General features: G+C 41.7%; 1 protein-coding gene across 1 annotated transcript; it reads left to right on the top strand.

The window, feature by feature from the left end:
* Nucleotides 1-2,700: 2,700 nt before the first annotated feature.
* LOC137560954 (mucin-17-like) lies at nucleotides 2,701-15,735 on the top strand. The gene is made up of 5 exons (XM_068272142.1): nucleotides 2,701-2,829; nucleotides 7,739-7,906; nucleotides 10,879-10,979; nucleotides 13,899-13,963; nucleotides 15,571-15,735. Exons 1-5 carry the CDS (start codon nucleotides 2,717-2,719, stop codon nucleotides 15,613-15,615), a joined length of 492 nt encoding a protein of 163 aa, XP_068128243.1. The 5' UTR covers nucleotides 2,701-2,716; the 3' UTR covers nucleotides 15,616-15,735.
* The last annotated feature ends 9,558 nt before the right edge of the window (nucleotides 15,736-25,293 follow it).

Raw genomic sequence — 25,293 nt, 5'->3', positions numbered from 1 at the left:
TGCCCTCTCAGCCACTCACCAATCCTCTGGTCCCCCACTGTCAGCTAGTTTTGTTTTTGCCAACAGGCCCGACAGGACTGGCCACGGGTAGCTTTCTCCGCATTCCCGGCTGTAATTGGAGCTATTGCGTGCCGCAAGGCGTACAAAAATACGCGTTGCCGCATATCTACGCGTAGGTAATGCGGCAATGTGTATCTTTGTACAGTCGGGAATGCGGGCCTGTCGGCAAAAACGAAACTAGCTGGCAGCGGGGGACCAGAGGATTAGTGAGTGGCTGCGAGGGCACAGGACTGCTGCAGGGGGCTGGTAGAAGCCCCAGGTGAGTAAAACTTTTTTTTTTTCTGGCTTAAGTGTCCCTTTAAAGGATACCACAGCTGAACAAACAGAAAGGTCCAGTGTGTAGGGGGTTAAAAGTACATACTGTGACCTCCTCCTGCCCCCTCCGTCTGCTGCCGTTCATGGAAGATTCATGCCGGTGTCCCGGCGACCCTTGACCTGGATATAAATCTTCGTCTCTTCACTTCTGGTGGTGCATAGCTATGGGCTTAGAAGCACGCTGTCCCCTGCGTCTACTCTGGGCTGTGTGTGCGCTCCATTACACCAAGCATCACATGATTAATCAAGTACTCACCAGTTGCTCCTCGGCATCTTGGAGCAGGAGTCTAAAGGGTGGAAGTCTACAGGGCTGCAGGGGAAACTGCATTCTGTGCCTGCTCTATTTTCTGCTGCCTGGGGGAGAGAAACTTGTCCTGCCCAGCAGTATATCAGAACCAATGGAGGGAGTAGTAAGACAGGGTAATTCCTCCTATTGGCTGTGTTCTCTGCCTATAACATTTTACCAAGTACTGATTGTTGGTTACCAACACCTCAAGGCTGGAAATAAATACTGAATAACTAATTTGGTTTTACTTCATGCTCTGATCTTTGTGAATTTCCATTTACTGAGGTAGTTTCCGGGCAAGTCGGTAGTTTACCTCACTAGTTAGTAATTTTAACTTGCCATGCTGTAATAGCTTAAAGGGACACCGAGCAGTGCAGAAACTATGGAAAGCTGCATATCATTTTAAAGCTCTCTTTCTCCTCTTTCCAATAATATATAAACCGCCGCCCTACGCCTTTTAGTTTTTGCTATTTTCACAATCGAAATTGCAGTGGCTGCGATTTCGATCGTGAAAATAGAGAAAACTAAAAGTAGTAGGGTGGTGGTTTAGGTGTCGCCAGAAAGAGGAGAAAGAGAGCTTTAAAATGATATCCATCTTTCCATAGTTACATTGTATTACACAGGGCGACCTTTTCTGCTGAATGGAGCTGCTGACTTTGAGAAAAAGTCGCCCTGTGTAATACAATGTCACTATGGTGACAAAATGTGGAAAACTTCAAGGGGGCCGAATACTTTTGCAACTCACTGTAGATCATTTTGTGATTAGTAGTGATTAAATTATTGGCGAAAGAATGGGAGGAGCGCTGACAGGTGAAAATTGCTCTGGTCCTAAAGGGGTAAAAACCCCTCAGTTGTCAAGTGGTTAATGCATTAGAGCAAACATTTTATTTTGAGTATCGATAAACAAAAATGGGGATGCCGAGAGCCCAATATAGTGTAGTAAGCAAAACAATAGGCTGGAATTGAAACGTATATAGTGTATATACTCACAAAAGTGGGTTACCTCCTAGGTAACCACTGTACAGGCAGGTGAGGAGATTAGACCTGTCCTCACTCAGGATTAAAAGTCGCTCTCTGTAGATCAGGGAAAAAAAGAGATGAGGATCGACCCCTCCACCAGGGGTGGTTATTGGTAATATAAGAGTGAACAGAGGCGCCAGCAGGATAAAAGGTACTAAAAAGTTTAAAATTCCTCAGGAAGTGGTGGTGGACTTGCCTCCTTGAAGTAGATAAGATACTGTCAGCTTTTTAACAACAACAGGTTTATTTATATACTCCAGACAACCATGCAACGCGTTTCACAGGTATATTCCTGCTTCCTCAGGCAATAACAAATAGGAGTACATGCAGTACAGTCTCAAGGTCACGATAAGCGATAAGCGCCTCTTAGAGGTGCTTATCATGACCTGGAGACTGTACTGCATGTACTCCTATGTGTTATTGCCTGAGGAAGCAGGAATATACCTGTGAAATGCGTTGCATGGTTGTCTGGAGTATATAAATAAACCTGTTGTTGTTAAAAAGCTGACAGTATCTTGTCTACTTCAAGGAGGCGAGTCCACCACCACCTCCTGAGGAATTTTAAACTTTTTAGTACCTTTTATCCTGCTGGCGCCTCTGTTTACTCTTATATTTTATTTTGATCCCAAAATAAGGAAGGTATCATACAGCCAGGGAGGTTAAGAAGGTGCCGAAAAAGTTTTTAACCTTGAAGAATTTCCCTAACTTGTGTGAGGGGCTGAGGGCCATGATGGGACCTTCATTCTGTAGATTACCAGTAGACAGCAGGACACTTCAGAGAAATGTAAAAAGAGACTAAAAGGTGTGTTCTATTTGTCAATAGAACATTACATTTTATGTTGTACTGATATCAAGATAACGGGAGGGGAATGAAATCTATGTGTCCCTCATGATTGTCTAATCATCAAAAATCATCACCATCATTTTTCATTTGTCTTGTTTATCTTTTTTGATGGAATTCTAACATTTGTCTTTTCAGAATTGTGTTCCGCTATGACTAGTGTCCCAGAAGGGTTGAAAAAGTATTACTATGGTATGAACAGGACAGACACACTGTTATGTGTCACTAACTGCAGCACGGAGAACCCAGAAGCTATAGACTGCCATAAGGGGCAATGTTCACTCACAAATAAAGGTCCTCAGTGCTAGTGAGTATCATATTGTTACAATTTATTTAAAGGGACATTGTATTGCATTTTAAAGCAATCCCATAGTTTAATGTTGTACATCTTACTTGTGGTAAGCCTGCAGGACAGGCTGCTGTTCCTTCCTGGAGGTATTTGTTGAGCTCCAGTGAGTCTTCAAAGTCAATGGAACTTAGAATTAAAGTTTAGCCAAGCTCCTCTCACCTATTGTCACACTCCCTCCATCCATATCACGCCACCTCCTTAGCATACTAGCTTAGAACTTGTGAAAGACCAATGCTAGATCAGGAAGAATACTGGAACGTTTCTGCACTCTGGTTAGTTAGGATTCAGATTTCACTGAGGTCACAACCACAGTATAGTTAGTTTCCCTTACATCTAAGACAAGAAACATAACTGCAGACAGTGGCCTCAATTCACTAAGCTTTATCAAACACTTTACCGAACGTTTGATACTTGACCTCATGGGTAAAATCTCATTTTGAATTCACGAAGGTGTTATATATTTATCGAATGTTTTATCGATAAAATGTTCAATAAATATATAACACCTTAGGGAATTCAAAATGAGATTTTACTCATGAGGTAAATTATCAAATGTTCGGTAAAGTGTTTGATAAAGCTTAGTGAATTGAGGTCATTAATGGGTGTTTCTCAGTGGCAGCTGAATATATGCAGTACCCATCACAAAGAGGTCACAAATGGAGAGGTCACAAATAAGGGCTGGAGCAGTCAACACAGAAACGGACAAGGAAGTAAGGTATCTGGAAACTAATATGTTTTGTTATAGTGGAGAAAAGTTAATCCTTGATGGTTATCTATAACCTCCAAGTATCTGTGGGATGAGAGAGACTAGGAGCCCAATGGTGCAGTATCACTGGATAAAGAGAAATAAGTACGATAGTACGTAATATGCTCACAAGTGGGTTGCAATAACTTCAGAGCAAAAAGATGTTTTTTGCTCTCAGCTATACATAGTATAGCTGAGAGCAGTGATGATCATAATCAGCAAAATTACGTTTTCGCTAAATTTCATGTAAATTGTCGCAATTACGCCTGTACGTAACTACGATTTGCAAACTAAATTGATTTCGTAGTCATCCATAATGTCACATAAAAATTTGCATAATTTCGCAAAATTTCACGTTATTTTGTGCCAACTTTGGAGGTTAATAGCAAAGCCCCCATACATGCTACTGACACCAAAATTGCTACCTATGTTAAAGAGACTCCGTAACAAAAATTGCATCCTGTTTTTTATCATCCTACAAGTTCCAAAAGCTATTCTAATGTGTTCTGGCTTACTGCAGCACTTTCTGCTATCACAGTCTCTGTAATAAATCAATGTATCTTTCCCTTGTCAGACTTGTCAGCCTGTGTCTGGAAGGCTGCCAAGTTCTTCAGTGTTGTGGTTCTGCTATGAATTCCCACTTCCAGGCCTCTCTATGCACACTGCCTGTGTATTATTTAGGTTAGGGCAGATTCTCTCTTCTCTCTTATCTTTTACAAGCTGGATAAATCATCCTCTGAGCTGGCTGGGCTTTCACATACTGAAGAATTACAGACAACGGCAAAGCTGTTTGCAGGAGAAAAAAGAGCAGCCTGAAACTTCAGTGCATGAGAACTGCAGGGAGAAAGAAACACACAAATGATCTCTTGAGATTCAAAAGGAAGGCTGGATACAGCCTGCTTGTGTATGGTTGTATTTTCTATGTGTGGACATACAGTACATCAACCTACTTCCTGTTTTGGTGGCCATTTTGTTTGTTTATAAACAAACTTTTTAAAACTGTTTTTAACCACTTTTAATGCGGCGAGGAGCGGCAAAATTGTGACAGAGGGTAATAGGAGATGTCCCCTAACGCACTGGTATGTTTACTTTTGTGCGATTTTAACAATACAGATTCTCTTTAAAGGGAATACGGGGTACAAGATAAAAAAATTTTTTTTCCAAAAAGACCATATAGTTTTTGAGAAAATTGATTTAAAAAACGCAAAGAAAATGGTTTTTAAACTTGGAAAAATGAGTTTAAAACCATTTTTCTTTGCATTTTTAAAATCGATTTTCTCAAAAACTACAAGGTCTTCTTAAAAAATTATTTTTTGACTTGTACCCAATATTCTCCTTAACATATGTACTCATTTTGGTGACAATAGCATATATGGGGGCTTTGCTATTAACTGCCAAAGTCGGCACAACATTTCACGTAATTGCATGGAAATTATGCAAAAATTACGGAAAATTATGAAATACTACTATTACGTACGAAATCAATTACGATTTTCCCTGAAATTTTGCATTACAATTACGATGCAAAAATGCAAAATTTCGGCCCATCACTGGCTGAGAACTGCAAAGGGAGTGTTGTGTGTGGTGGCGGGTGTATGAAGATCTTCACTCAAGGTATCTTCATTGCATCATTTCCAAGAATATTGTCCTGGGAATATGAATTCAAGGTAATTTTGGTTAATTAAGAATATTGAAGGACTTTTCTCATTGTTGTTGTACCACTATACTCATTTTACCTTGAGAGGTGGTGAGCATCTTGGGGGTACCCTTCTTAAAGGAGATTCCCAGATGCCACTGGATGCCACTGCCAGATGCCTCCTGGGTACTGGAGGTGGGGGAGATGTGTCCATGAACTGGAAAAGTGAAGAAAATTGTCAACACACCTCTCTCTATAGTACACACTTTATTGTGCCAGTTGCCACAGGTTAGCCTAACAATTGTTTCGGGGGCCCCGAAACAATTGTGGGACTAACCTGTGGCAACTGGCACAATAAAGTGTGTGCAATAGAGAGAGGTGTGCTGATAATTTTCTTCACTTGTATTTGACGTGGCATTGCCTGTGCCACTTTGTCAAGCACCCCAAAACTACAGATGGTGTGCCGACTAGGAACATCATCAACTGGAAAAGGGTTCCTGGTGAGAGAAGGAGGCTTGGCTGCCCCTCTCTTCCAGAGACCCCCATACCATGGACCATTTAGGCTGGTATAGCTCATATTGGTCTCACATGGTCTAGGCTGTGCATTCTGGCTATCCTAGCCTGCATCGGTGGCAAGGGGTTATAGAGGTTTGAAAGGAGGGAACCCACATCATTTTTCTCTTGGATATATCACGATGGTACATGCTAGGCTGGCTTCAGCATATAGCATTGTAGTGTGTTGTGTTGGTGGTGTAATGGTTAGAATAGCAGCCTACAGAGTGGTAGGCCTGGGTTCTATTCCTGGACAATGTGAGATGGCTTTTGACATGCTACAAATCCTTAAGCAAGCTCATTTTTCTCTTGGATATATCATAATGGTACATGCTAGGCTGGCTTCAGCATGTAGCATTGTAGTGTGTTGTGTTTGTGGTATAATGGTTAGGATAGCAGCCTACAGAGTGGTAGGCCTGGGTTCTATTCCTGGACAATGTGAGTTGGATTTTGACATGCTACAAATCCTTAAGCAAGCTCATTTTTCTCTTGAATATATCATAATGGTACATGCTAGGCTGGCTTCCGCATGTAGCATTGTAGTGTGTTGTGTTTGTGTTATAATAGTTAGGATAGCAGCCTACAGAGAGGTAGGCCTGGGTTCTATTCCTGGCCAATGTGAGTTGGCTTTTGACATGCTACAAATCCTTAAGTAAGCTCATTTTTCTCTTGGATATATCATAATGGTACATGCTAGGCTGGCTTCAGCATGTAGTGGTGGTATAGTGGTGAAGTGAGCTACCTACCACGCACTTAGACCTGGGTTCAATTCCCAGCCAAGGTATGTAAGCTGGCTTTTGAAATACTACAATTCCCTTGAAAACGAGCCCCTACTCCCTCCGGGAGGAGGAGAGGAGAAGGGAGGCGAAAAAGGACAAAGGGAACAGTTAATAGGGTCTATGGGATACCATATAGGATAAATAAGGTTGCTGTTGCGATTATTTTAATTTTTCCGGTGGAATCCGGAATTCTGCGGGATTTCGTAAAAATCCAGCGGAATTTTCATAGCGACGGAATTTAACACTGACAGAATCCGCGATTTCCGGCGGAACGGAATTTGCTCTTTCCGATCACCACTATTAACCGCTAAAGTCAGTGGGTTTTCAGGTGATAATCACAGATATTTTTCCCGTGATCATGGCTGTGATCAGGGGTCAAATACTTGAAATAATGGCTGAATTTGTGATTGACTGCTATGATCGATTACCGATCACGGATTCGGATCACAATTTTGGAAAGTGAAAAAATGCTCGTGAATCACGGCTATGCCATAATCATGGATTGTATCTGAGCAACACTACACTAATGATAACCGTTGGCCGAAATGGTCTATAATGATTGTTTCAGCTGATGGTTGTTCAGTATGTACAGCAGCTGCTGATCAATCCTGTTTTGGCATCAGTAGTAGTAATCGAGGATCTGTTATGACAGATACATAATGACCGCCCATGCCCATGTCTGACAAATTACGATATTATCCCCCCCAACTTATTAAAGCTGCTCTGTTGTGCACCGATAGCCTTCCCTTCACCTTCTCCCCTCACCCCATAGCAACACAACACATCACTAGGCTCAAGGCTAAGGATTTGTCTGTACTTCGTTCCCCAAATTTTAGCCCGAGGAATCATTTGCCAGTGTAGTTTATGTAGCTTAGAGGTGCTTACAAACCTCATAGCTTATATACACAATTTGTGAATATTATTCAAAATCTTTTGACACTCATACTACATGGAAGTAATAAAATTGGACAATCAAGATTGGATGTGTGAACCTACCTTAAGAGTACCATTAGACAGAGAGAATATTTCCAACAATTTAATTTTATAATTTTACCTTTCTTTTCCTCATTTTTCCATGTTTTACAATATTTCTTGAATCCATTACTTATGGTTGTCGTTCTTCCACTTATAATGTATAACCTTATTTTTCTGCAGCTGTGAATTATCAAACCAATATTGGTACACCGGAGATAGATGCCAGAATGCAATCAGCAAAGCTGGAGTCATTGCTGGAGTGACTGTCGGCTTGTTAATTCTCATTATTATAATTGGAATTCTGGTGTTTTTCTCGCACAGGCGCCAACATCGCTCAGACAAATTCAAGTAAGTATCTATATTTTATTTGAAAATAACAAAAAATACACGTTAAAAATGTTAAACTGGTGCAAACTAAATTTTATAATCTCCCAATGATGAAGAGTAAGATTTAAAAGTAGTTCTATACACATCCACATTACTGACCTGAGTAAAAGCCGATCCCCCACATTTTACCTTGAAAACCTGGAAAAATTATTGCCTCGAGTATAAGCTGATAGGGTTAGCCTGCAATTTTTTTTTTAGGAAAATCAAATCTATTATTTTTTTAATTAATCAATAAAGCATGGGACATACAGTTTTAACCAATGCAGGCTTAATTTCCCTATACATACATGAGCAGTTACTGAGCAGTTTATGAATGTTTCTGCTCTGATATTTGACAAAAAAAAACGGACACTTTGGCAGGTGCAAGCAGAGCCGGGACAAGGTCCTCCAGCACCCAAGGCAGAGACACCAAAATGTGCCCCTCCATCCCTCCCACCCCAGCTGTCACACACTGATTGCTATTAGACTAAGAGGCACCCCAGGGCCCCCAACCACCCCCAACACCTTAATCTCTAGTTATCTGGCCTGCAGTCACTGCCATATATGCCCTTTTCTGGGTTTTCTCTGCTTCAAACACAATAGGGGAATGATAACTGAATGACTTGTGTGCCCCCTCCTACACTGCACCCTGAGGCTGGAGCCTTTCTTGCCTCTGTCTTGGCCCGACCCTGGGTGCAAGAAATGGCTGTGTTAGCAGCATGTTGATTTGAGTGCTGGAACTAGCCGTATAGTAAGGGCAGTGGCAAATTTTACCCTCCCTGGCGGTAGCGCCGAGCTATGCTCGGGCTAGCCGCCCGGGAGCTCAATGCAGAGCAATGCCGCACAGCGGCTTTTTTACCCACCTCACAGGGGATCCAGACACAGCCAGCGATTCTTCTTCCTCCCCACAGAGGCTCTGAATCACTCTGGTGAGATTGTTGTCAGTGATCTCACTACAGGGTTACAGTGCCACTCGAAGGATGTAGGGAAAATTGCAGTGCTGGATTTCAGGGAGGTGAGTAAGTGCAGGGGCTGCTTCTGGCTTTTGGCGTCATGATTTTTTCCTGTTTTTAGGGTATGAAACATTTGGAAAAGACCTTAAAATCTGGAAATAATCATACCGCCAGGGAGGTTAAAGGCTCACACTACCATGTGCACAGTGATGAAAAGATGGCACATTTGGTGGCTGTGTTCACCCCCTTCTCCCTGTGTGGCCCCTTCAGTGCACCCCGCACCCCAATGTGAATAATACAGGCTGGCTGTAATCACTGCGTAAGCCCCATCCCTACTGCCATTGCCATGTTCACAATTGGAATCTATGTTATCTATGTTATCCCTCCTGCGCTGCCAGATTGTAATGTGCCAAACCTCTTATGTGGCATCATAACAATGAGTCTGCAACTGACACTATAACGGCATCCAAGCCGTGGGGCTCAGCAAATAAGATGTGCACGCTGCTCTGCAAATTCCGACAGGGACATACGGAGGGCACGGAGGCAATATCAAAGGTTTGGCACATTACAATCTACTAGCGCCACTAGGGAGGGTAACATAGATAACATCACATAGAATCCAATTGTGCATATGGCGATGGTGGTGGGGCTTACGTGACTATTGCCCCTGGCCTGTATTAATCTAATTGGGGTGCGGGATGCTCTGGGGGGCCCCCACAACTGACTCGACTTGTCTATACACAAGTAAATACAGTATTTATATTGAGGAAATAGGGCACGGGAGCAAGCATTTATGGTAAAATAAGGGAACGAGTGATGTACACACAAGTGGGCAATATTTAGAGCAATATCAATCATTTTCAGCAAGCTAATATAAAATGATTGCATTGCCAATGAAGAGAAATTATGCATTGTAATTTGATCAAAATATATTATAATTATGTAATCCACAGATATCTTTTTTTAATATAAAAATGTACATAGAACTTAAAATAAATGCTCTAATTAAAATGTTAAGGATTGCATCAACTGCAAAAATAATATTTGGGTTTCCACATACCTTAAAGCCTAGGTTCTCAACGTGTGGTACGCGTACCCCAGGGGGTACTTCTGATGGGTCCAGGGGGTACTCGGGCTTGATATAATTAACCAAGTATAACAAATTTAGAGTTTTAGATTATGATAAATCCTATATAAACAACACCAAGTCAGTATTTTAGCTAATTAAAAGCAATAATAAATGCTTGGAAATGGTTTAGAACCAATTATTATGTACTATGATTAAAAATATATTTGTCAAGGGGTACTTGTGATAAAGTTTACTATGCCAGGGGGTACTTGGTGAGTACAGGGTTTTAAAAGGGGTACATACCAATAAAATGTTGAGAAACACTGCCTTAAAGCACACCTGAACAGTATCACAAACTGGGGATTTTTAGAATACCCGGGACATCTTCCAGACCCCCTCCACCCCTATTCTGCCAGGTACCTTGGGTTCCCACCATTCTTTCACTGTCAGCTCTTAAATTCCTGCAACTGGAGCTCTACTTTGCATGCATGGTCCTGCCTGCGTGCACTTCAAGATCATGCTCCGGTATTCTGCGCATGCACAGTTAATTATTTTGAGAACTGCACATGCGCAGATGCTCTCAGTGATGGGAGCACAATTGTGGAGTTCACGGAGACAGGACCGCACATCCACAGTCGGCATGACTGGAGCTCCAGTTGCAAGACATTTTGGAGCTGCCAATGGTGCAATGGACGTCGCCCAGAGGATGCCGAGGGACCTGACACACTACAGGGGGTTGGAGGAAGCCCCAGGTAAGTTAAAGTTTATTTTTTCAGTTTAGTTTAGATGTGCTTTAAATAAAACCTTAAGTGAAAATAAGCTACTGGGCTTCCCAAACAAGCAAGGAGATTGAAGATTAAAAAAAAAAAAATTATGGAAATGTAGCTGTACATTTCTGGAATCTTCTCATATTTTTGTTCTTCTGAAATTAGGCTGATTGGGGAGCCAGAGCTGTGTTGGTATCAGGATGACTCTGAAAAGGACCCTTATGCCAGAAGTATCAGTAAACCAGACACAGACAAGACCAGGGGAGGTAAAGCACTGTTTATAGTTTAGTATAGCAAGTCACATATACTTAAAGTGTACCAGAGACGAAGCAACCTACTTTAATTAATACTATATACTAGTAGGGACATGAGAACAGACACTTAACCTGCTGTCTGTTTCTTTCTGATCTGCCCTGTGAGCTTGTAATCCTGTAAAAAAAAACACCAACTGAGCTCTCAGTCAGCTGCTTTATCAGGAAGCTCTATAGCAGTGAGAGCAGTCTGTTCAAGCCCGCCCCCTCTCTGCCTGTGTTCTCCCTATCTGTGAGAGCAGTCTGCTCAAGCCCGCCCCCTCTCTGCCTGTGTTCTCCCTATCTGTGAGAACAGTCTGCTCAAGCCCACCCCCTCTCTGCCTGTGTTCTCCCTATCTGTGAGAGCAATCTGCTCAAGCCCGCCCTCTCTCTGCCTGTGTTTTCCCTCTGTTGGCATACACTCCGGGGGGGGGGGGGGTATGTATATTTTAAAGGTACCTGTTCATCTCAGGTTTCCTTTAAAGGTACAGATGTTCAATAAGAGGCTGTTAATTCCAGCTCTCATGTAAATTTAATGCAACACTGTGTCCAAATGGACAATCATATAAAAATTATAATTTTATTAATATATTAAAATGAAACACTTTGTTTCAAGAGGTTAAATTCACCAAAGGACGTGCCCCTACATAGTATAAACCCTGTGTCACTAGTAGTAATGGAGGGGATATGTCAGGGAGGTCCTGATCGATCCCCACCACCCCCATATATTTCTAACAGGGAAGGGGTGTTGCTATTCCTTAATCCCCTATGAGACTAACATAAGGTTGGTAGCAAGTATTAAAGCGAGCCGTACCAATCCTCACTCATATAGAGGTCAGCACGAGGTCACACCCTGCAGCTGGGTTGAACAAACAAAAAATGTGCTCATATATGCAGCGACACTAACACCCCACTTAACATGTTTTACCTCAAAGGGACTCATCAGGAGTGCAATGGATACAGTGCAGTGAGTGATAATGTGTAATATACGGAACACACAAATTACAACATGTTCAAAGGGCGCAGTACCTTGCTTTGCCTACCAGCACTATTTAAAGCATGGCCTGGCCGAACAGCGGCCAACAGTTCTGACTTCTGACTTGGGCTATTTTGATAGGGTAATATGTTGTAATTTGTGTATACTGGTATATATTACATGTCATAAGTATTCACCATCACCATTTTATAAAATTAATATTAATAAGTATGATCCTTAGACAATAAGCGTATGTGATCATGGCTATTAATGGGGTATCCAGATATACTTTTCTTCAAACTTGCAAGTTTCTTAAATTGCACATAGTAGTTTTAACTTGCTGCATTGATGGAGAAACTTGAGATACTTGAGCACAGAGATGAGCTCACGAGTCATTACAAGTAGCTAGCTATTCGAATCCATGATTCTAATGAGGAGTAATTGCTTCAGGTGTGTGACTGGGAGAGAGTAGGTTATTTACTTAGTTGCTCGCTGCTCAGGCCGAAGGAGAAAATGCACGGTACTGAGTCGTGGAAGGCGTCCCATTGGACGTGTGTGAGGCTGTGATATGCATAGAGGGGGCGTACAGCTGGGTAATTGACCCCCTTTCTCCCAGCCGCACACCTGAAGCAATTACTCCTCATCAGAATCATGGATTTGAGTAGCTAGTTACTCGTAATGACTTGTGAGCACATCCCTGCGGTTGAGCGTTGGATTGTTAGATTGCCCCCCGGGGATTTGAGGGGTCTAAAGCCATCATTTTGCGGCCTCTCAAATCCCGGGGGGGGGGGGCAATCTGGCCGGCGCTCCCTGAAAGAGGCAGAGCTTTTAGCTGCAGCTCTGCCTCTACTGATGGTAATCGCCGCGGATCGCCGCCTCTCCCCACCCTGCTCCCTCTTCCTTCACAAAGAGGGGCAGGAAGAGGCAGAGATCTGCACAGCGATTAACGTCAGGAGAGGCAGAGCTACAGAAGAAAGCTCTGCCTCTCAGGGCAGCACAATCCATGACCAAGACAGTCGTGGATGTTTGCCCCGGGATTTGGAGGGTCTAAAGACTGTGATAGCTAAGGGTTTATTAAAATATAGTAAAAAAAAAAAAAACAATATATTGCTAAAATAATACCTTTTCATGGCTAACTTATCCTCAGGTGAAATGTAGGTCCCAGTATCAGAAAGCTCTGTCTCTGTTTCAAATCATTGAACCTCCTATAATACAAACAAACAGCTTAAAGAGAGACTGAAGCGAACAAAAATTGCTATTTTTACCTTCTAGTTTACTTCAGTACTCCACAACCCCACCGCAAGACAAGGGCTTTAGACGCCCCAAATCTCGGGGCAAACATCCACGCCCATCTTGGTCATGGATTGTGCTGCCCTGAGAGACAGATCTTTCTGCTGTAGCTCTCCCTCTCCTGACGTCAATCGCTGTGCGGATCTCCGCCTCTCACCGCCCCTCTCTGTGAAGGAAGAGTGAGAAGGGTGGCGAGAGGTGGCGATCCGTGGCGATTGACATCAGTAGAGGCAGAGCTGCAGCTAAAAGCTCTGCCTCTTTCAGGAAGTGCTGGCCGGATTGCCCCCGGGGATTTGAGGGGTCTAAAGCCCTCGTTTTGCAACCTCGCTTCAGAGTCACTTTAAAGCTCCCAAAAATGTTATCAAACATCTAATAAATAAAACAGAAACACATCTGAAAAAGGCATCCATCATCCCTCAAATTGTAGTACTAGTAATTGCCTCTAAAGACTGTGCAACAAACAGTGCTATTGTTGAAATATAGTATACAGAGTAAGCAATGATCACTACTAATTGTTTTTGATAGTTTCAAGGTACTTTCAGAGACAATTGTGTCTTCGTAGACACAAGTAATATTTGTGCTAGTAGAAAAGTCTTAGTTTTTAAATTAATTTGTTTTGCTTATTTTAGCATCAGTGACATCCAATACCAGCGTTTTTCAACCCTCCCTGGGAATAGTCAATACAGATGCTAAGGTGAGTGGTATTTTGGTATTGTGAATGAAATTATTACCAAGAAGAGTGTGGGCAATGATGCTAAAAAGGGCAGCATGATTTCCAGTTTCTAATCTTTTTTTAAATTTATTTTAAATAGCGACCCAACAAACCCGGCAGTAAATACAGTGTAGATGGTCTGACAGCCGTTTCACAGGTTAACACCCGCCTCTGACGAAGTCAGGCCATCTACACTGTATTTACTGTCATGGTTGTTGGGGTGAATTAAAGGTGCTATTGAACGGCTGGTTAGTACCCAGATTCTGTTCCTCTCCACTACTTAAAGCGGAATATAACACTGCATTTCAACTTTGCTCTAAAACATTATTTACAGTATATTATATGCAACCAGCATTTTTTTTCTTACTAGACCAGCATTGGAAGGGTTACACAGGGCTTTAAAGTTCCTGGAGATTTCTGCAGACGCATCTGAAGCTGACATAGATGCATTTTGTTTACATAAATGTATCTAAGTGTTGAATGTGACTCATCTCTCTCACTGAGAAGGAGTTGGAGGACAGCCAAAGAGTGTGTAACAGTTCTCAATAGATACATATAACTAAATAGAATGTAACAATCTGAACTTCTCCACAGAACTTTAAACCTCTGTGTTTAACCCATTTCAATGCTGGTCTAGTAAAAAAAAATGCTTTTTGCATATAATATGCTGTAAATAATGTTTTAGAGCAAAGTTGAAATGCAGGGTTATATTCCGCTTTAATCTAAAGCTGCATGTCTGGAGGCACGACCATTGCACCTGCTCCTTCCAGCATTGCCAGCAATTTAGTGCCAATCAACTCCTCTACAAATTTACCACCTTATGTTTTAAGAAGGCAAACCACACTAAGCATTGCTTTTTAGTAGGAGGACTTTACGGCCTCTTTTGTTTCCCCATACTTTCCTAGTGGTTTTGGGTCATCCCGAGCTGCTTCCGTATTCCTTTCCTCTTTTATGCATAGATATTTAATTTTTTATTTAAACCTCCTCACTTTAAGCATACGTGAAGGAAAAAAAAGTGCCCCTAGAGGGTACTTACCTCAAGAAAGGGAAGTCTCTGGATCCTAAAGAGGCTTTCCCTGTTCTCCTCAGCAGAGGGGATCCAGCACCGGCTCTCCCGAAAATTCCTTTGTTGGTGCATGTTGGCAGTGCGTGCATGCGGCTTTCTACATGGGTTCCAGCGGAAATAGCCGAGCCTGATTGGGTTCACTCCACTGTAAAGATGCAATCATCTGCACCTGTGCAATAGAGCAGACCCAATCAGGCTTGGCTTTTTCCCCCGGAGCCGGCAAGCCGTTAGTGCACTTGCACACAATGGCAAATGTTATGTTATTGACCTGTGCTTTGGGGATTAGGATCCGGAGGCTTCCCTCTCCAAAATTAAATATCTAATTTTTTACTTTTTTTCTATTGTTTTTATTAAGAGAGGCAAATGGGTCTCTGGAATTTGTACTCTTCTTCCTTTTTCTAACTTTTTTTTACTACTTATTCAGGTATCTTCTTTCTTTCTTTCTTTCTTTGCTTATTGTTTCCCTTTTGTGATTACAAATTGCTAAAAGGAACATAACAGAAAACTCTGTGTTTTTCAACAGTTGTTTACTGCAAGACCCAGATTGATGAATTATGAATCTCAGTAGGGAATCACCCACTAGAACATACCACCTTCCTGAACCTGGAGATCTTATATTCTGTAATGAGAGGAGTGAAATATCTACCAAGATGCATTTTCAAAATAAAATACCTTTTCATTACCGAGGAGCAACAAAGATATATATATATTTTACCTGGCATGTTGTAACAAAGTTCCATTGAATATATACACACATCATTTTCACTATATTGAAATAAAAGCAAAATATCTTGCATTGTTGGTAAAATTGCTTCGCTTGTGTCTGACCAAGAGCTTTGGATATTTTAAATTCTGAAGAATACCGGTATGTGGAGTTCTCTATTAATAATTGTTTTTAAAATATTTATGCACAATTACAACAGGATGATGGATGTCAAGATGACTGAATGTGGAATAGTATATTGTAGTGATCTAGTAAAAGTATAAAGAGAACAACAGCAAAAGAAAAAAAATAGATACTTTTTAATGAGAACACATCAATTGCATATAAAAATGTCCCCTTCAAGCCATTTACAATTCCACCATATTTGGTGTCAACCACACAGGCAGTAAAGCTTAAAGTTATTGGGCCTGATCTAATTCACTTTTTCTCCTAAATTATATTTCAACATAGTATGAATAAAATGCCCTTTCAGACAACATCAAGCAAGAAAATATTCAGAATAATTTTGACAGTACTTTTCACCCACTTTTTGGATAGTTCAATTTAAAACAGGTATTTTAAACAGAACACACACACATATATATATATATATATATATATATATATATATATATATATATATATATATATATATATATATATATATATATATATATATATATATATATATATATATAAACAAGGAGATAACTAAGGGGAAAAGGTGAATTGGATCCGGGCCCATAGAGAGATGCTGGACCAATATTTGGTGTCCCTACTGATACTTTTAAAGGGACTCCGAGCAGTGCAGAAACTATGGAAAGATGCACATCATTTTAAAGCTCTCTTTCTCCTCTTTCCAATGATATATAAACCAACACGCTACGCCTTTTAGTTTTCGCTATTTTCGCGATTGAAATTGCCGCGGCCGCGATTTCGATCGCGAAAATAGAGAAAACTAAAAGGCGTAGGGCATCGATTTAGGTGTCGTCAGAAAGAGGAGAAAGAGAGCTTTAAAATGATCGAAATCGCGGCCGCGGCAATTTCAATCGCGAAAATAGCGAAAACTAAAAGACGTAGGATGGTGGTTTATATATCATTGGAAAGAGGAGAAAGAGAGCTTTAAAATGATATGCATCTTTCCATAGTTTCTGCACTGCTCGGAGTCCCTTTAAAGCCTGATGGCCCCCCTGAACCACCTGGGCTTTAACATGCTAAAATAACTGCAGAAATGTTGAGCCCAATAGATTTCCAATGTGTCATGTCTGCTCCTTACCCACCAATTATTTGAAACACCACAAATCAACCTGGAAATAATTCTGCAAATATAATTGAACTCTGTCTTCAGTCTAGTGGTGCACATATTTTATACTTTGTAATCTGCAATTTGATGTATTGCTACTACAATGCTAAAATGAAAGAAATAAAAGAGATAAAGTAATTAGTTTCTGCCTTTCAAAAACTTTCATTCTCATTTTTGCTGATGTGAAGTATGTTGATCATTTAATTAATCACATTTTTTAAATTAGATATTGCATTATAATAGTAAATGGATAGAAAAATTATAGCTTTAATCAGACCAGGTTTTTTTTGTAAAATACTGAACTATAATTAGCATTCAATCAAATTGTCACATGTTTTTTCAAATATGAATACATTAAAATGCTTGTTTCAAATGATTGACTAAACGTGTTATGCCAATGACATAAGACAGACACTGCACAGAAGACTTGGGCAACATTTTTTTCTGCTCTGCATTTAGTTTCATGAAACTGAAATAGACTGCATCTAATGTAGTGTGCGAAAATGACTTCTATAGTGTTTATGTGCTCAATTACTGCTGATTTATAAATCAGCACAATGCAAATTTCAGAACCATCATAAATTAAAAGTGGTTCTTAAAGCAAAACTGAACTGAAAATGAAAAGTCAAAATAAACATATACAGGTCCTTCTAAAAATAATAATAGCATATTGTGATAAAGTTCATTATTTTCTGTAATGTACTGATAAACATTAGACTTTCATATATTTTAGATTCATTACACACAACGGAAGTAGTTCCAAGCCTTTTATTGTTTTAATATTGTTGATTTTGGCATACAGCTCATGAAAACCCAAAATTCCTATCTAAAAAAAATAGCATATCATGAAAAGCTATTAACCTAATCATCTGAATCAACTAATTAACTCTAAACACCTGCAAAAGAACTTTATCACAATATGCTAATTTTTTTAGAAGGACCTGTACAAGTCATACTTACCTCCTCTGCTCATCAATTTATTTCTCCTCTCCCGCCACCATGCGTGTCCACTGTGATCAATGGACGTGTCTGTCCTCTATTTTACAAATGGCAATGAACCTGTAACAGTTTCTGGGTCAGCGCTCTGTTAAACTGTAATATCACCTACTTGAGCCATAGGGAAACATGGACATTACCTTGCACATCAGTTGTGCTTTCAGTTTTAACTGGCAGCAACTGATATATAGCTGAAAGCAACTGATATACAGCATTTCAGTTCTAACAAAATCTTGTCAGAACTGAAAGGAATTGATTTTAGATGAAAATAGTGAGCATGGCGGAACTGACAGCAAGGTAAGTATGTAATATTCATTTACAGGTGCATCATGTCTTTATTTCAAATATTTTTATGCTGTTCAGGTTCCCTTTAAGCTTGATGAGCAAATGTAAATTAAAATAAGACTGAATTATACACAGCTTAAAGAGGAACTGTCGCAATGTCGCAATGTCGCAAATAAGAAGTACATTTCTTCCTGAGTAAAATGAGCCATAAATTATTTCTCTCCTATGTTGCTGTCACTTACAGTAAGTAGTAGAAATCTGACATTACCAACAGGTTTTGGGCTAGCCCATCTCTCCATAGGGGATTCTCAGCATGGCCTTTATTCTTCAAAAATACACTTCCTGAAAAAGATTTATCCACCGATGCTGGCCAGCCTCCCTGCTCACCGTACACTTCTTTGGCAGTTGGGCGGAGCAACTGCCATTCACTAAGTGCTTTTGAAAATAAAGAAAACCCTGAGAACCCCCCCCCCCCTCCTCCCATGAGAAGATGGGCTAGTCCAAATTCTGTTGGTAATGTCAGATTTCTACTATTTACTGTAAGTGACAGCAACATAGGAGAAAAGTAATTTATGACTCATTTTACTCTGGGAGAAACATACTTCTTATTCAGGGGCGTAACGATAGACCCTGCAAGGGATGCAACCGCAGGGGGGCCCAGAAGCGACAGGAGGCCCCATCATGACAACTAAGGACAAGGAGAGAAAAAACGTTCTGCTCTCTGCACAATTGTTCTAATGACTGCATCTGCTCAGCCACTGATAACTAAACATACAAAGTTTTGTACACAAATATTTGTAGACAGTCCCTATTCAGTTTTATTAAGATTTTTGCGACAGAGGTCCTTTAACTTGCCACTACCTGGGGATTGTTTAACCCATTTGTGATGGGGTGATTGTTGATTAGCAATAGCATTCCCCAGGCAAGTATTTGAGCTAGGAATCTATTCATTTACATCCCCACTACTTGTTGCCTGATCGTGCTGCTGCTGCTTCTGCTGCTGAGATAATTTCAGGATTGCCTGAATCCCAAGGGCAGTTTCATGAATGGAATTCTCTAGTTAGTTGCCATAATCATACATTTTTCTTTTTTGCATGCAGGTGTTTTGCTGTCCACCTATAGCTTTTCCATTTGAAGAAATCTGGTTAGACAGTCGTACTGAATCATGCAGAACACCCACATGTTGGTGCCCTACAAATTGGAAGGCAATTTAAATATGCTAAAATTTACATACAGGCAATATCTGTCAATCTTGAAAAATATTATTGGAAAAATACAAGAATATCAATTATCTTTTTTTCTGAATAATAAATAAAGATTGAAATTAAAAGGTGTTCTAAAAAGTTGTCCAGCAGTAAACCTTACTTGTTAACCCATTCAGGACCACAAGATTTACCCTCCTTAAAGAGGAGCTGTTAGGTATAGGGTCTCAAAGAAAAAAAACACATATATCAGAAGCTAAATATTGGCTGTACTTCCATTACATATGTATTTCACTGTCCACGTTTGGATTTCACAGAATTTTTATATAGTATTTGCAGAGAATGATGCTCCTGACAGCTCATGGCAGGTTCCATGTTTGTCTGTCTCCTATGAAGCCAATTGTGATGTCATATCCTCCCTGCTTCCTGATGATTCGACTCACAAAAAAGATTCTAATGGACAACACTACTGTGCAGTGAACATTAATTAGCCATGTGGCTAGGAACAATAGCGGACTCATGCAGTATACTCTAACAGAACATGTGCCCTGTGATTTTTCAATGCTGTGAGTTTAGGCTGCTGTTACAAGCTGCTGTAAAAAGCAGCCTTAGGGCGTGATAGGGAAATGAAGGGGAGGACCCAAGGTAGTGCACTGGGGAGAAAGCAGCCCCAGAATGCTTTGCAGTATCTGTTATGCGTCCTGCCGGCCTCCTTACGAGCTTGGGAATAACAGCCTTGCTGTTCAGCATACATCAAAGTAAGAGATATTTTTTACTTCAGTATTGCCTTTTTGGCTTCCTTCTAAACTGTTTAACACAGGAGAATAGAGGTTTAAATTAGCTTTTGCAGCCTGACAGTTACTCTTTAAAGACTAGGTCATTTTTTGCAAAATAGGCCACTGCAGCTTTAAGGCCTTGCTGCAGGCCTCACAACTCAGCACACAAGTGATTCCCCCCCCCTTTTCTCCCTACCAACAGAGCTCTCTGTTGGTGTGGTCAGATCGCCCCCCCCCCCCCCCCATCCCAGTGTTTGTTTGTTTATTTTTTATCAATATATATATTTTTTTAATAAATGTTGCTATTATTTTTTTTTTGTCACCCTCCCTTCCTCCCTCCCCCTGTCAGCCTATCACAGCCGATCGCTCCTGTGTCCCCCAGGGGGACAGCCATGTCACATGGCTGTCCCCAGTACAGAGATGAATTGTATGGTGCTAATTTTTGGCACTCATTTAAAGAGAGTCTGAAGAGTCTGAAGCCTTTTAAAAATCCTCTTTTTATTAGACACTAGCTGATGACCCGGCGTTGCCCGGGTATGCATTTGGCTGGTGTTGGCTCCATCCACTTTTCCTAACCCTAACACACAAACACTCAATGACCAAGTTTGTGAGCTTTGGGGTCTTTGGCATCAATTTGTATATTCCCATAGAAATCAAACAAATCAGATAGGCTGTTTGTGGCTCCGCTCCTCTCCAGCATTTGAACCCCAACAGTCAACCAAGGACCAACTGTAGCAGGTTTGAGACATCTACTATTAACAGTGTAAAAATGGCAGCAATTTAAATATTCCCCTTGAAAATCAACAAATTATTTTGATTGGCTATTATAGGCTCTACCCACTTCCTGAATATTAATCAGTCACCCAGTGATCATCTGGGCAAAGTTTGAGAACCCTGCCATTTACAGTGTAAGAATGGCTGCAGTTTATATTTTCCCAGTAAAATTTGTTTTTGGCTCCGCCCACTTTTTTGTAACCTGGACACATAATCACTCAATGACCATCAAAAATGTTTATTTTCCCAGTGAAATTAAACAAATCTGATTGGCTGTGGCTCCGCCCGTTTTTAAAATTTGAATTCCAGTGACCCAATGACCAACTGTACCAGGTTTGAGGCTTGTGCCATTAACAGTGCAAGAATGGCAGCAATGAAATATTCCCCTTGAAAACAAACAGGTGAATTTTGATTAGCCTTTTTAGACTCAACCCACTTTTCTGAATATAAATCCCAGTCACCCAGTAAACAACTGTGCAAAATTTGAGAACCCTGCAATTAACAGTGAAGAAGGGCTGCAGTTTACATTTTCCCAGGGAAATATGGGTTTGATTCCACCCACTTTTTGTAATCTTGACACACAATGACCAAGTTTTGAGCTTTCGGGTTCCTGGCATCAAAATGGTGTGAATGGAAGCATTTTATCCAGCAAACAAATCTGATTGGCTGTTTGTGGCTCTGCCCCTTTAGTAAATTTGAACCCCAGTCACTTAATGACCGACTCTAGCAGGTTTGAGGCATCTGCCATTGACAGTGTAAGAATGGCAGCAGTTTCAATATTCACCTTGAAAATCAATAGGTGAATTTTGATTGGCTGTTGTAGGCTCCACCCACTTTTCTGAATATTAATCCCAGTCATCCAGTGACCAACTGTGTCAAGTTTGAGAACCCCGCCATTAACAGAGTAAGAATAGCTGCAGTTTATATTTTCCCATGTAAAAAGTTAGTTGTTTTTGACTCCGCCCACTATTTATAACCTTGACATACAGTCACTCAATGACCAAGTCTTTGAGCTTTGTGGTCTTTGACATAATTAAGTTGCAATTTCCCATTGAAATTAAACAAATCTGATTGGCTGTTTGTGGCCCGTCCCCTTTTCAGAATTTAAACCCCAGGCTCCCAGTGACTGACTGCACCAGATTTAAGGCCTCTGCCATTAAGAGTGTATGAAGGGCAGCAATGTAAATAATCCCCTTGAAAATCAATCAATCCCAGTCACCCAGTGACCAAATGTGACAAGTTTGAGAACCCTGCCATTAGCAGTGTAAGAATGGTTGCAGTTTATATTTTCCCATGTATAAAATGTAGTTGTTGGCACCGCACACTTTTTCTAACCTTGACATACAATCACTCAATTACCAAGTTTATGAGCTTTGGGCTTTTGGTATCAATAATTTGTATATTCCCATTGAAATTAAACAAATCTGAATGACTGTTTGTGGCTTCGCCCCCTTTCTGAATTTGAACCCTAGTTACCCAGTGACCACCTGTACCAGGTTTGAGGCACCTGCTATTAACAGTGTAAGAATGGCATACATTTAAATATTCCCCTTGAAAATCAACAGGTGAATATTGATAGGCTTCACCCGTTTTCCTGAATATTAATCCCAGTCACCCAGTGACCAACTGTGCAAGGTTTGACAACCCTGCCATTAACCTGCCTGGCGTTCTATTAAGATTGCCAGGCAGGCTGCGGGAGGGTTTTTTTTTAATAAAAAAAAAACTATTTCATGCAGCCAACTGAAAGTTGGCTGCATGAAAGCCCACTAGAGGGCGCTCCGGAGGCGATCTTCCGATCGCCTCCGGCGCCCAGAATAAACAAGGAAGGCCGCAATGAGCGGCCTTCCTTGTTTTGCTTACATCGTCGCCATAGCGACGAGCGGAGTGACGTCATCGACGTCAGCCGACGTCCTGACGTCAGCCGCCTCCGATCCAGCCCTTAGCGCTGGCCGGAACTTTTTGTTCCGGCTACGCTGGGCTCAGGCGGCTAGGGGGGCCCTCTTTCGCCGCTGCTCGCGGCGGCGATCAGGCAGCACACGCGGCTGGCAAAGTGCCGGCTGCGTGTGCTGCTTTTTATTTGAGCCAAATCGGCCCAGCAGGGCCTGAGCGGCAGGCTCCGGCGGTACTGGACGAGCTGAGCTCGTCCAGACCGCCCAGCAGGTTAACAGTGTAAGAATGGCTGCAGTTTGTATGTTTCTAGTGAAATTTGGTTTCCCACCCACTTTTTGTAATCTTGACACACAGTTACTCAATTACCAAGTTTGTGAGCTTTCAGGTTCCTGGCATCAACAATGTGTGAATGGAAGCAGTTTATCCACCAAGGAAATCTGATTGGCTCGTCATGGTCCCGCCTCTTTAGTGAATTTGGACCCCAGTCACCCAATGACCGACTGTAGCAAGTTTGAAGTCTCTGCCATTAACAGTGTAAGAATGGCAGCAGTTTAAATATTCCCCTTAAAAATCAATCGGTGAATTTTAATTGGCTATTGTATGCTCCACCCACTTTCCTGAATCTTAATCTCATTCGCCCTGTGACCAAGTGTGCCAAGTTTGAGAACCCTGCGATTAACAGTCTAAGAATGGCTGAGTTTACATTTTTTCATTAAAATAAATGGCTGAAATTTGATTGACTGTTTTATGCTCCGCCCACTTTTCCTGGATTTGTAACCTCGGACACCAAGTGACCAACTGTGCCTTGATTACTGTGAGTAACACACACACACACACACACACACACGCACGCACGCACGCACGCACGCACGCACGCACGCACACACACATACACACATACACACCACACACACACATACACACATACACACCACACACACACACACACACACATACACACCACACACACGCACACACACGCACACACGCACACACGCACACACACACACACACACACACACACACACACACACACACACACACACACACACACACACACACACACACACACACACACACACACACACACACCGTATTTTTCGGACTATAAGACGCACCTAGGTTTAGAGGACAAAAACCATGGGAAAAATATATATACTAAACCTGGTGTGTCCATGGTGCAGAGGCGTCTTGGGGATGTCCTCCCCCAAAATATTGTCTCCTTCTAAGAAAGGTAACTGTGCCTGGTGCTCTGCTATTCTGTATCATTCATTCACACATGCCCCTGAGCGGTCCCCCGATGCATTGTGCCGACCTTCCAGCTTCCTGTCCTATTCTACCTTTCCTGTGTCCTCTGTCCTAGCCTAATCCTTCTCCATTCATACAAGGCGGCTGCTGCTCTGAAATACATGGTGCCTATCTGGGGTCTGCAGCATAGTCTCCTTGTCTCACTGTGGGCTGTCTTACGCCTACTAGGCAAGGGTCACACTGAGAACAGTATCACTGAATGTTATAATGGATCTTATCTCAAATCAGTACTCCTGCAGACCAGCACTGACAAACAATGGCAAGTACAAAGGAGAAAGGCCAGCTCACCCACTCATACTACATTACCCCCAGGCAGCAAACAAAAGCCTCAGTCTTCCCACACATCCTCCCTCCCTCCCTGCTGCTGCAGCAGTAAAGTCACAGAAACTCACCCAAAACGCTGTTGATCTACACAAGAAATACTTGACACAGCAGCTGACTTCAGGTCCCTTGAAATGCTGGTGTTTGCCAGACATGGCTTGGATCCACAGACCGGTGGGGGAGCAGAAATCCAATCACACACAGATCACGGGCTGTTCACTGCCGGAAATCCAGAGAAGGGGCACCCGCCGCGAGTCTGATGATAACGCTGTAATCAGGAAGCTCAGCCAGCCTACTGTTATAGCGCCTTCAATTCCGGGATCCCGAGCATAGATAGCCGTATCTACTAGCAACAGCCTTATCCAGCTAACGGCCGCGGCTTGAGCAGTGTGTAGTCCTGTGCACAGCGCGGATCAGCCTCCACACAGAGCGGCCAATCAGGCGAGGTGCTGCAGCTATGGCCCCGCCAATCACTGCCGCTCTGCTTGTTAACAGGACCGGATGGATTTGAAGGCAGGACCATAGCGCTGTCATTGACAGAGCTATGGTCTCGCCTCCAAATCCATCCGGTCCTGTTACCATTTCAGCCCACGGGGATTTTTCACCTTATGCATCAGAGCAATTTTCACCTCCCATTCATTTGCTAATAACTTTATCACTTCTTAACACAATTTATTGATCTATATCT

Source organism: Hyperolius riggenbachi, chromosome 3 (genome assembly GCF_040937935.1).
Source record: "Hyperolius riggenbachi isolate aHypRig1 chromosome 3, aHypRig1.pri, whole genome shotgun sequence".
NCBI classification, from domain to species: Eukaryota; Metazoa; Chordata; class Amphibia; order Anura; family Hyperoliidae; genus Hyperolius; species Hyperolius riggenbachi.
This window is presented reverse-complemented; position numbering and strand designations above follow the sequence as displayed.